The sequence below is a fragment of the Hemiscyllium ocellatum genome, chromosome 48 (genome assembly GCF_020745735.1).
Source record: "Hemiscyllium ocellatum isolate sHemOce1 chromosome 48, sHemOce1.pat.X.cur, whole genome shotgun sequence".
In the NCBI taxonomy this organism is placed as follows: domain Eukaryota; kingdom Metazoa; phylum Chordata; class Chondrichthyes; order Orectolobiformes; family Hemiscylliidae; genus Hemiscyllium; species Hemiscyllium ocellatum.
The window spans coordinates 3,951,219-3,963,738 of record NC_083448.1 but is presented as its reverse complement, the minus strand read 5'-3'; the positions used below and the strand labels follow the sequence as shown (position 1 = coordinate 3,963,738).

General features: G+C 51.9%; 1 protein-coding gene across 1 annotated transcript in view; it reads left to right on the top strand.

Annotated features, from left to right (window-relative positions):
* The window catches only part of LOC132836975 (hexokinase-2-like), a 55,182-nt gene that overhangs the window by 36,381 nt on the left and 6,281 nt on the right, over positions 1 to 12,520 (top strand). Inside the window, exons 10-16 of the mRNA XM_060856573.1 lie at positions 1,392 to 1,696; positions 2,206 to 2,354; positions 4,885 to 5,004; positions 5,611 to 5,706; positions 6,751 to 6,850; positions 8,827 to 9,010; positions 12,206 to 12,361. Of these exons, the coding sequence (XP_060712556.1) occupies positions 1,392 to 1,696; positions 2,206 to 2,354; positions 4,885 to 5,004; positions 5,611 to 5,706; positions 6,751 to 6,850; positions 8,827 to 9,010; positions 12,206 to 12,361 (1,110 nt within the window). The remainder of the gene's footprint in view (positions 1 to 1,391; positions 1,697 to 2,205; positions 2,355 to 4,884; positions 5,005 to 5,610; positions 5,707 to 6,750; positions 6,851 to 8,826; positions 9,011 to 12,205; positions 12,362 to 12,520) is intronic.

Sequence of the window (12,520 nt, the reverse complement as noted above, 5' to 3'; positions counted from 1 at the left end):
CCCTCTAAGAATCTTGTACATTTCAATAAGATTGCCTCATTTATTCTTCTAAATGAGTGTAGGCCCCGACCTACTCAACGGCTCCTTGTAAGACAGTCCCTCCATCCCCAGGATCAGCTGAGTGAACCTCTGGACTGCCTCCAGTGGGCAGTCTATCTTTCCTCCGATGCTCCTCGGATGCTGCCTGAACTGCTGTGCTTTTCCAGCATCACGAATCCAGATATCTTTTCTCAGATACAGGGCCCCAAAACCGTTCACAGAATTCCACCTGTGGGCTCACTAGTGCCATGTACAGTTTTGGCAAAACCTGACCACTTTTATATTCTATTCCCCTTGTGATAAAGGCCCACATTTCATTGGCCTTCCTATTAGAATCAGATAACAGAACCCCTACAGTGTGGAAACAGGCCCTTCGGCCCAACAAGTCCACACCGACCCTCCGAAGAGTAACCCACCCAGACCCATTCCCCTACCCTATAATAGCCCTGACTAATGCATTTAATCTACAAAACCCTGAACGCTATGGGCACTTTAGCACAGCCAATTCACCCTAACCTACACATCTTTGGATTGTGGGAGGAAACCCACGCAGACACAGGGCGAGAATGTGCAAACTCCACACAGACAGTCGCCCGAGGCTGGAATCAAACCTGGGTCCCTGGCGCCGTGAGGCGGCAGTGCTAACCACTAACCCGCTGTGCTGCCCAAAGTCACCATATTGCCAAGTTTTTTCCCAGTGTGCCCTAATGTCTCTTGCTCTCTCTCTTGCGCGCTCTCTCTCACTCTCTTTCTCACTCTCTCTGTCTCTCTCCCTCTCTCTCTCTGTCTCTGTGTGTGTGTGTGTCTCTCTCTCTGTGTCTCTCTCCCTCTATCTCTGTGTTTCCCTCTCTGTGTGTCTCTCTGTGTCTGATTCTGTGTCTGTCTCTCTCTCTCTCTCTGTGTCTCTCTCTGTCTCTCTTTGTATCTCTCTCCCTCACTCTCTTTCCCTCCCTGTATGTCTCTCTGTGTCTGTATCTGTCTCTCTCTATCTCTCTCCCTCTGTCTCTTTCCCTCTCTGTGTGTTGCTCTCTGTCTGATTCTGTCTCTCTCTCTCTCTGTGTCTCTCTCTCTCTATGAGTGTGTGTGTCTCTCTCTGTCTCTCTCTCTCTCTCTCTTTCTATCTCTCTCCCTCCCTCTCTTTCCCTCTCTGTATGTCTCTCTGTTTCTGTCTCTCTCTCTCCCTCTGTCTTTCCCTCTCTGTGTCTATCTCTCTCTCACTCTCTCCCTCTCTTTCTTTCTCTCTCTTTCTTTCTCTCTCTGTCTCTGTCTGTCTCTCTCTCTCTCGGCCATACCTGAGGCCTAATTGACGTTTGTTCCTTCCCCTTCTCTCACCTGCCCTGTTTCTCGCTCAGGTTTGCCCGTCGCCTGCAGAAGTCTGTGCGCCGGCTGGCGCCGTGGTGCGACGTCCGCTTCCTGCCCTCGGAAGACGGCAGCGGCAAGGGCGCCGCCATGGTGACGGCGGTGGCCTCCCGGCTGGCCCAGCAGCAGGAGCTGCGGGAGGCCACGCTGCGGGCCTTGACGCTGGACGAGGAGCAGCTCCTCCAGGTGAAGCAGCGCATGCGGGCGGAGATGGAGCGAGGCCTGACCAAGGACGGGCACGCCACTGCGCCCGTCAAAATGCTGCCCACCTACGTCCGCTCCACGCCTGACGGGACAGGTAGGGCTGGGCCAAATCACCGTTATGCTGGTGGGGGGAGGGTGCATCTTTACTTTTGCATCTTTACTTTGTTTATTCCAGGCATCGCTCCAGCTGGGTTTACCGTCCCAATTTTTGTTGGGAGGGGGCGATTGGGGCCCTGGAGACGGCCGAGTGGCCGACGCCCGTGCAATTCTGGTGTCCGCTAACTCAAACCTCCCCCCTCCGCACTCCCTAGCCTTTCGATGGACGTCCCTTGGTTGCTCCTGTCTCTTGGGACACGAGCCCATTTCACCCACCACTTCCCCAGAACTAGCAATTATGGGGATTCGGTAAATTGAGAGGGGAGAGAATTCCGCCTCCTGGAATTGGTGGGATGGTGGGTAGAGAGGTGGTGTGGGGGCGGTCGGCGTATAATCCATGCACTTGGAGGGCGCAATGCCACAGGTGCTGCTCCCTCGTCTCCCTCCAATCTGCACTGGCCCACGATTCCTGACGGCCGTTCCTCCCTTTCTCGCCCCCCCCCGCAGAAAAGGGCGATTTCCTTGCCCTCGATCTCGGCGGGACCAACTTCCGGGTGTTGCTTGTGAAGCTTCGGAGCGGGAAACGCCGAGTGGCGGAAATGCACAACAAGATCTACGCCATCCCCGTCGACGCCATGGAGGGCACCGGAGAGGAGGTGAGTGCCAGGTGGTGGGGAGATGGCACCCGACTCTCCCAAGATCCAGTGAGAACGTTGACGTCCGAACTCTCAGTGCTGCTGGGAGGTGCCGGCGCAACGATCACGTCTTTGGGAGAGTCGCGCAGCGGGTACCACTTTGGTCACATGGATCTGAAGCTCGTTTTCCCTAAGTTCTGGAATAGAAAGGCATTGGCAACCATGGAGGCATTGGTGATTGGCGTAAAGCGAAATACCCACTGGGTTCACTGATGCCCTCTTTGCGATGGAAAGCTGCCATCCTTGACATGGGTTGGGCACGCGTTTGGCTCCGGGTTCCACAGCCCTCGTGGTGGACTCTTAACCGCCCTCTGAAATGCCTGACACTGTTCAAGGGGCAATTTCTCATCTCATTTGCTCCCCACCCCTGTCCCAGGAAATAACACCAGCTCGGAGAAGCACCCTCTTTCTTTCTTTTCTTCAATGTCCATGAGGTGCTGTGGTCCATCAGCAGCAGCAGAATCGTACTCCCGCATAACCTTTAACCTCATGGCCCGACATATTTCATGTTGCAGTTGTATAAGACTCTGGTGCGGCCGCATCTGGAGTATTGTGTGCAGTTTTGGTCGCCATACAATAGGAAGGATGTGGAGGCACTGGAACGGGTGCAGAGGAGGTTTACCAGGATGTTGCCTGGTATGGTAGGAAGATTGTATGAGGAAATGCTGAGGTGCTTGGGGCTGTTTTCATTGGAGAAAAGAAGGTTTAGGGGTGACTTGATAGAGGTGTACAAGATAATTAGGGGTTTAGATAGGGTTGACCATGAGAACCTTTTTCCACCTATGGAGTTAGCTATTATGAGGGGGCATAACTTTAAATTAAGGGGGGGGTTAGGTATAGGACAGATGTTAGGGGTAGATTCTTTACTCAGCGAGTCGTGAGTTCAGTAGCAGTGGTGGACTCTCCCTCTTTATGGGCATTTAAACAGGCATTGGATAGACATATGGAGGATAGTGAGCTAGTGTAGGTTAGGTGGGCTTGGATCGGCGCAACATCGAGGGCCAAAGGGCCTGTACTGCGCTGTATTTTTCTCTGTTCTATGTTCTATGTTCTATATCCCCCATTACCATCAAGCCAGGGGATCAACCCTGGTTCAATGGAGAGTGCAGCAGGGCATGCCAGGTGCAGACCTATCTGGAGGTGAGGTGTCAACTTGTGAAGCCACCAAACTGCTGTGCCAAACAGCATAAGCAGCAAGTGATGGACAGATCTAAGTGATAGCCCACGACCAACGGATCAGATCTAAGCTCTGCAGTCCTGCCGCATCCAGTTGTGAATGGTGTATGTCCAGTTACCGTCCCATTCAGTCAACTCTCCATCATCAGTAAGATGTTGGAAGGTGTCATCAACAACGCTATCGCTCAGTAGTAACTTACTCCGTGATGCCCAGCTTGGGTTCTGCCAGGGCCACTCAGCTCCTGACCTCATTACAGCCTTGGTTCAGACTTGATCAGGAGAGCTGAATTCCAGCGGGGAGGGGAGAGAGTGACAGCCCTTGACCCAGGATCATCGAGTCAAATAGTATAGACAAGATTCTTAGGCCCATTTACTGCCAAAAAGACACTAAATCTGCACTGGTCTCACTTTCGTGCACTGGGCCCCCTGCCTTTAGTGTTACAACACATCAAGTGCTTGTCCAAATCCATTTTTAAAGGTTATAAGGCTTGTGGCCTCAACTACCCTCCCAGGCAGTGTATTCCACATCTCCGCCACCGTCGGGGTGAAATTATGTTCCTCCAATTTCCCTCAACCTCTCGCCTTTCATTCCCCTCACAATTGACTCCTTGGCTAAGAGGAACAGCTGCTTTCTACCTTCCCTATCCATGCCCCTCATAATCTCACGCACCTCTCTCAAATTCCCCCCTCAACCTTCCCAGCTCTAGAGAAAACAACCCGAGCTTATCCATTGCCCCATTCCAGGCAACATCCTGGTTAACCTCCTTCGTAACCCTTGCAGTACAATCCCATGCTTCCTGTAGTGCGGTGACCAGAACCGTACATCTCTCATTCCGCAACAAGGTCAGGTGGCCACAATGGTCGCGGGAGCGAGTCAGGAACTGGGAGTGGAGATCTGTGGGAACACTGCCCCCTGTTGGCTCCCCTTTGAGCCCCTCGCCATCCAGGCTTGGAAATATGCCAGCCGTTCCTTCGCAATCTCTGGGTCAGAATCTCTAACAGCATGCTCACCACCATCTTAAGGGAGCAGTTAGAGGGAAGTGGGCCCATAAATGCTGGGCCCAGCCAGTGACCCCAAATTCCACGAACGACATACAAGATTCCCAGATCCCGATGACTGTTAGTCCCTCGGCAGCCTTTGCGAAACCAAATGGCGTTGGGGTTAGTTCAGAACTGAGATTGGCTGTGGTTCTTCAGGCAAAATCTTCACGATCACTCAATTCAATGGAGTCTACCTTCTGGTGGTCATCGGGCAATTTGATTTGCAATGCGTGCCTAGATTTTGTCTTTATGTTTCCTCCCTTTCTTTTGGCAGCTGTTTGATCACATCGTCCACTGCATCTCGGAATTTATGGAGTACATGGGGATAAAGCAATGCGTTCTGCCACTGGGCTTCACCTTTTCCTTTCCCTGCGAGCAGCGAGGTCTTGATCAGGTCAGTTCTCCATCCTGCCTGAGCTTTGTACTCTAGGCCAGAGGCCAAAGATGGCGGCACGGCCTACTCAGCTCGATGACTCACCCTGGTTTGTGGGCCACTCCATCCAATCTTCGAAGGAAAGGTTCGATTTTGGGCGCGAGCTGAGTGGATTGGAAATTTCCTCTCCCTTTGTTGGGCGCTGACATGGGATTAATGGGCAGAAAGGCCTCTGTCGGTTCCTCTCCGCTCCCTTACTCTCTGCCTCATTGGAGCTCAGAGTTCTGGCAGGCCTCTGAAGGGCTGAGGGAGAGGGGACCACTTGGAGACAAGGGCTGTTTCTGGTCTGTGTTTGAGGTTGGCCCCGCAGCCTCACCCTTGCCCTGAATGCCCAGTGGGTTGAGTCAGCCATTGGCACCATTGGCGAGGGTCTCATTCCCAAGACACTGCCCTCCCTCTGCCTGATACGTCGGGGGGAACGCAGATCTTTCCTCCTCAGTCGTAACCTTTCTCCTCCATTAATGAGATGTTCCGGGTGGCAAGGGCGGGGGTCGCAGGCCCCTTCCCATCACAACATCCCCGGATTTCCGGCTGTCCGACCAATGACCTCATCCCTCCTTTCCCCAGGCCATCCTCTTGAAGTGGATGAAAGGATTCAAAACGACAGGTTGCGAGGGTGAAGACATTGTCGATCTCCTCCGAGAAGCCATCAAGAGGAGGGAGGTACGTGCTCCGTGGCGCCCCACCCCCCCTCTGTGTCGCGTGTCGGACACAGGAGGAAGTCATTCAGGAGCCCACCCCCACCCAGCCTCTCACACCGTTCAGTTCCATCATCGCTGGGCGGTGCCAAGATACCATTCAGCAGCCCCTCTGGCCCCTTTGCCCCTTAAAGCCCTTCCTGTTTTCATCTCTGAACTCAATTATTCCTTTTGTTTTATCTGTCTCCTTCTTTCTTTCACTTTCTCTTTCTTTTTCTCTTTTGTTTTCTCTCTCTCTCTTTGTCTTTCTCTCATTCTCTCTCTCTCCCTGTCTGCTCTTTCCTCCTCCTTCCACTTCTAGTTCTCTTACTTTCTCCCATATCTCTGTGGCCCCAACTCTTGCTCCCTCTGTCTCTCATTCTCTCTCTCCCTCTCACTTCCTATCTCTCCGTCCATCCCCCCTTCTCTCTCTCTTTCTCTTTCTCACCCCCCCAACTCCCTCTCTCCAGACCCTTTTCTGTCTCTCCCTTGCTTGTCCCTCTGTCCGTCTATCTCTTTCCCCCGTTTCTTTCCCTGCCTCCTCTTACACATTCTTGTCTATCTTCTCTCTCTCTCTGTCTCTTTGTTTCTCTCTGTCTCTCTCTCTCTCCCCCTCTCTTCACCTGGCCACTTCCTCTCTCCAGACCCTTTTCTGTCTCCCTTGCCTGTCACTTTCTCTATCTATATCTCTCTCTCTCCCCTATTTCTTTCCCTGTCCCACTCTTACACATTTTTGTCTCTCTCTCTCTCTCTCTCTCTCTCTCTTCCCGCCCCCCCCCCCATCTCCCATCTCACTCACTTCTCAGTATTGTCTCTTTCTACATCCCTTTCTCTCTGACTCCTTTCGCTTCCTCCTTTTCTCTGACCTTCACGCTCTGTAACACGGAACATAGAACATTCCAGCGCAGTACAAGCCCTTCGGCCCTCGATGTTGCACCGACCTGTAGAACCAATCGGAAGCCCATTTATTCCACTCTCGTCCATATGCTTATCCAATGACCATTTAAATGCCATTTCTGTGCTTTTGCAGGAATTTGACCTGGACGTGGTGGCGATCGTCAACGACACTGTCGGAACGATGATGTCTTGTGGATACGACGACCCCTTCTGTGAGGTCGGCCTCATTGTCGGTGAGCACTTGTGGGGCGAGCGAACTCTCTCTGAACCCTGCCACAAGGAAGCAGGGACTCTGAGCGAGTTAACACTTTTGTTTTGACACCTCCTCTGCTCAGTCTTCGGAGCGCAGGCAGTGGGACGTCATGCTGAGCATGTCCAGGACATTGGTGTCCAGTTCTGTTTGCCCCACTATAGGAAGGATATTATGAAGCCGGAGAGGGTTGAGAAGAGAGTTACCAGGATGTTGCCGGGTATGGAAGGCTTGAGTTATAAGGACAGGCTGGATAGGCCGGGACGTTTTTTCACTGGATGATAGGAGGTTGAGAGGTGAACTTTGTAGAGGTTTACAAAATCGTAAGAGGTATAGATAGAGTAAATGGTATTTGTCTTTTCCCTCTGATGGCGGATTTTAAGCGCAGGCGCACATTTTTAAGGTGAGAGGGCAGAGATTTAAAAAGTTCAGGAGGGTGGTTTGTGTGTGGAATAAGCTTCCTGAGGGAATGGTCTGTGTAGGTATAATTACAACATTTAAAGGACATCACTACAAAATATTTGGAGGGCTACGGGCCAGTAGCAGGCAGTGGGACTAGTTTAGTTTGTGACTATTAGATTAAGTTAGATTCCCTACAGTGTGGAAACAGGCCCTTCGGCCCAGCAAGTCCACACCGACCCTCTGAAGAGTAACCCACCCAGACCCATTTCCCTCTGACTGCTGCAGCTAACACTACGAGTAATTTAGCATGGCCAATCCACCCTGACCAGCACATCTGTGGGCGGCACGGTGGCACAGTGGTTAGCACTGCTGCCTCACAGCGCCTGAGACCCGGGTTCAATTCCCGACTCAGGCGACTGACTGTGTGGAGTTTGCACGTTCTCCCCGTGTCTGCGTGGGTTTCCTCCGGGTGCTCCGGTTTCCTCCCACAGTCCAAAGATGTGCGGGTCAGGTGAATTGGCCATGCTAAATTGCCCGTAGTGTTAGGTAAGGGGTAAATGTAGGGGTATGGGTGGGTTGCGCTTCGGCGGGTTGGTGTGGACTTGTTGGGCCGAAGGGCCTGTTTCCACACTGTAAGTAATCTAATCTTCGGAGCACACCCATGCAGACACGGGGGGATTGTGCAAACTCCACATAGACTGATGCCCAAGGCTGGAATTGAACCTGGGACCCTGGCGACATGAGGCAGCAGTGCTAACCACTGAGCCACCGTGCATGGACTGGTTGAACCGAAGGGTCTGTTTCTGTGCTGCAAGACTCTGTGCGTCGATGATAAAAGTGAAGGGAGCTTCCTGATGTATTACATCTGCATCCACATAATGGTTTAATGACCAGTTGTTTGTTCGAGATTGGTTGTGTGAATGGGTTGATGTGTTTGAAGCAGTGAAACACATTACACTGGCTCTCAGTTCCCATCTTTCACCCCAGTTCCCCACTTCCCTCCCTCCCTGTTGAAGTTGACCAACTTGAATGTGGATACACGCTAACAATGGGCTCACGTCCTCAGACCCACGTTTTCATGGGATCTGTTCTTAAACCTACCTCCGACCTGTTGCTCACTTGTTTCCGCATTTCACAGGCACTTCATCGATGGTGAGTTGCTGCAGTGCGTATTGTAGATGGTAACCCCCCCCCCCCATTAGCGTCGGTGGTGGAGGGAGTGAAGGTTTGTGGGTGTGGGGCCAGTCACGCAGGGACTGCTTTGCCCCTGGTTGGTGTCGGGCTTCTCCAGTGTCGTTGGAGCTGCCCCTCCTCCCCCATCCAGGGCAAGTGGGGAGTATTCCATCACACGCTCCTGACTTTGGCCTCGTCAATGGTGGGGACAGGCTTTTTTCGGGGGGAGAGGAGTTACATGCCACAGGATTCCCAGCCACCGACGTCCTGCTGTATTTACGCAGCCATTGCTGGTCGCTTTCTGGTCAACAGCAGCTTGTGTTCTGAAGCAGGTTGTTTTATCTGGCGATGTGTTTGGTGTTTTATTCCCCTCCTGCTCTGCAGGGACCGGTTGCAATGCCTGCTACATGGAAGAGATGAAGAATGTGGAGACGGTGGAAGGCGATGAAGGGCGGATGTGCATCAACACAGAATGGGGCGCGTTTGGCGACAATGGCTGCCTGGATGACATCTGCACTGAGTTCGATCGGGAAGTGGACCGGCTGTCGATGAATCCGGGCAAACAGACGTAAGGGAGTGCGTTTCTCAAATCCGGAGATACTTTGGGAAATGAGGGAAACCCGTTGGGCAGTGTAGGATTCCTTGGCATCCAATGCCACTGTGTCACCATGTGGCCATCAGTCAATACATAACCCACACTTGAATTGACTTCTGCAGATGTGGGGGTAGTCAAATCCGGGGGTGCTCTTAGTCCTCATGAACTTGCATAGTGTGATCTGCCTTCAATTCTCATAGGACAACACTGCAGCTCAGGACATGGGACAGTAATCAAGTCAAATCCAGAATGAAATATTAGTCAAACCTGCAGACGACACCAAGACTGGTAGACTGAAAATTAGAATGGGAGAATTAGAATTAGGTTTATTGTCATGTGTACTCAGGTTCCAAAGGGACAGGAGTCCAGTGAAAAGTGCAGGGTTGGCTAATCGTGGAGACAATGGTTGCAGGAAGATATCGATGGGTTGGCCAGATGATATTTAACCCTTAGAAATGCGAGGTGATGCACTTTGGAAGCAACAACAATATGTGGGAGTATTTACTAAATGGGTAGCTAAGGAGAACAGAAGGATCTTGGGGTAATTATTCAGGGATCCCTGAAGTTGTAAGTTGAATAGTTAAGAAGAAATGTGGGACACTTGCTTTCATCTGCTCTTTCACAGAGTATAAGAGGTTGTGCAGGGTGTTGGTTAGGCCACTGTTGGAGCACGGTGTGCAGTTCTGGGCACCTCACTACAAGAAAGATATGGTAACACTGGAATGGGTGCAGAGGAAGTTAGCCAGAACGTTGCCTGGGAAGGAGAAGTTGAGCTGTAAGGCGAGATTAATAGCCTTGGAATTTTTCTCTAGAGCTGAGAAGACACTGGGGGAGAGGTGATTGAGGTATATAAGATTATGAAGGGTGTGGACAGACAGTGGCTGTTAAGGGTAAATCACGAGAGGGCATACTGTCCGGGTAAGGGGCAGGAGATCTGAGAAAGTACTTTTTCACCCAGCAGGTGGTGACAATCTGAAATGCACTGCCTGATGACGGGAACGGAGGCTGGAAACGTTACAACCTACACAAAAAAATTACTTAATCATTTGAAATAGCATAACATTCAAGGGTATGAGCTAAGTGCAGGGAATGGGGATTAGCGCCCCTCAGTGGTGCTTTGTGTTGATGCAGTCTCAAAGGGCCAATGGGCCTTTGCTGCAACTGTGTGAATCTACAAATCTGTGAGGTGACATTCTTTTCCCAGACGGTGGTGAATCTTTGGACAGTGGGGAATCAGACATTCACTACGTTCAAGAAAATTTCAGTCGATTCCTCGATTTTAGGGATACAGGGGCATTGGAAATGTAAACAATCCTTAGATAAGCACATGGGTGATTTTGGGATAGAGTAGAGGTAGGAGCTGGGAATAGTTCACAGGTCGGCGCAACATCGAGGGCCGAAGGGCCTGTTCTGTGCTGTACTGTTCTCTGTTCTATAATACGGGAAAATGGGATTGAGCTCAAAGGTTAGCCGTGATCTAGTTGAACAACGGTGTGGAACAGTCTCCTCCTACCCCCATCCCAAGGCTTCTACGTCAGGGAACGGCTGTGTTTGGGAAAGATCAGCAGATTTTGAAGAGGATTCAGTTACTTTGCCAGAGGAAGTTGGCGGGAGAGAGCAGTTGTCTGTGGATTCTGGACCAGCATTATCACCCTTCTGTCCTGCTCCCTGAGAGCTGGGGGATGTCTCAGAGCACGATGGGATTTTGAGCAGCTCGTCCACTGGACAGATGGAGTTTAATGCAGATAAGTGCGGGGTGTTGCATTGTGGGAAGCGCAGGACTGAGATCGTTTATGGTTGGGCTCTGGGGAGTGCTGTGGGACAGAGAGACCTAGAGGTGCAGGTACATAGTCCCTTGAAAGGGGAAGTGCAGGTAGAGAGGGTGGTGAAGGAGATTGATTGACAGCCTGCCTTTGCTGGTCAGGGCATTGAGTCCAAAACTTGGGACGTCATGTGGCGGCTTTATAGGACATGAGTGAGGCTTCGTTTGGAATCCTGCTTTCAGTTCTGGTCGCCCTGCTGTAGGAAGGATGTTATTAACTTGGAAAGGGTGCAGAACAGATTGACCAGGCTGTCACAGTTATCCTGGAACTGAGTTCCTACAAAAGAGCTTTTTGTTTTGTCTTATTTTCCAAATTAAACAAACCCAAAACTGAAACTGCACCCTTTGAGACCTGGGTGTCCCTCCTCCCCCCACTAGCTGAAAGCCAGCCTTGCAGGAGCAGTGGGCGGTGAGGAAGGCCAATGAGACGTTGTGCCCTCTGCGGCGGGAGGATTGGAGGACAGGGGCAAGGATGGGCATGGCGCCACCAGACCCTGGAGTGTTTTTGTGTGTGCGCGCACGCGCGAAGGATGTTCTGGTGACGGAGGGGGCAGCGATGGCTTTCCCAGACTGATTCCGGGGACTGATGGCCAGAGAGAAATTGGATTGGATTAGGACTATATTCACTGGGAGTTTCCAAGATGATTCGGTGGGTGGTCGGGGGAACAGGTTCTCATAGAAACCTATTGAATTCTAACAGGGACTGATTAGATTAGATTAGATTAGATTGCTTACAGTGTGGAAACAGGCCCTTCGGCCCAACAAGTCCACATCGACCCGCCAAAGCGCAACCCACCCATACCCCTACATTTACCCATTACCTAACACTACGGGCAATTTAGCATGGCCAATTCACCTGACCCGCACATCTTTGGACTGTGGGAGGAAACCGGAGCACCCGGAGGAAACCCACGCAGACACGGGGAGAACGTGCAAACTCCACACAGTCAGTCGCCTGAGTCGGGAATTGAACCCGGGTCTCTGGCGCTGTGAGGCAGCAGTGCTAACCGCCTATGGACAGAATAAAGGGATTTCCCGAAGACTTTGAGGAGTCCCGAACCAGGCGGTCATAATCTAAGGAGATGGGGTGGGACTGAGATGAGGAGCAGTGTCTTCAACCAGAAAGTAGGGGAGGCTGTGGAATTCTCTGATGCAGAAAACATTGATTTCAAGAAGGATTTAGATGTAGTTCTTAGGGACAAAGGAATCAATGGAAGCGAGCAGGAACTTGGGACCGAGTTGGATGATCAGCTCACATTGTGATTGGACGGCACAGCAGGGCCGAATGGCCTGCTCTTGCTGTTCGCTCTGCTCCCATGTTCACCCGGCTGACCTCCCTCCGGCAGGTACGAGAAGTTGATCAGCGGCATGTACCTGGGCGAGATCGTCCGCAACATCCTCATTGACTTCACAAAGCGGGGGCTGCTGTTCCGGGGCCGGATCTCCGAGAGGCTCAAGACCAGGGGCATCTTCCAGACCAGGTTCCTGTCTCAGATTGAGAGGTGAGTTACTGAGGGGGTGGGGGGGGGTGTGTGTGTGTGTGTGTGCGCGCACGGGAGCAGGTGGGGGAGGGGGAAGTGGAATCGACCAGATTGCTGGGTGGAGCGCCACAGAAGAGCAATGGGCTGAGTGGCCTCCTGCTGTGCCTTGGTTACAAACCA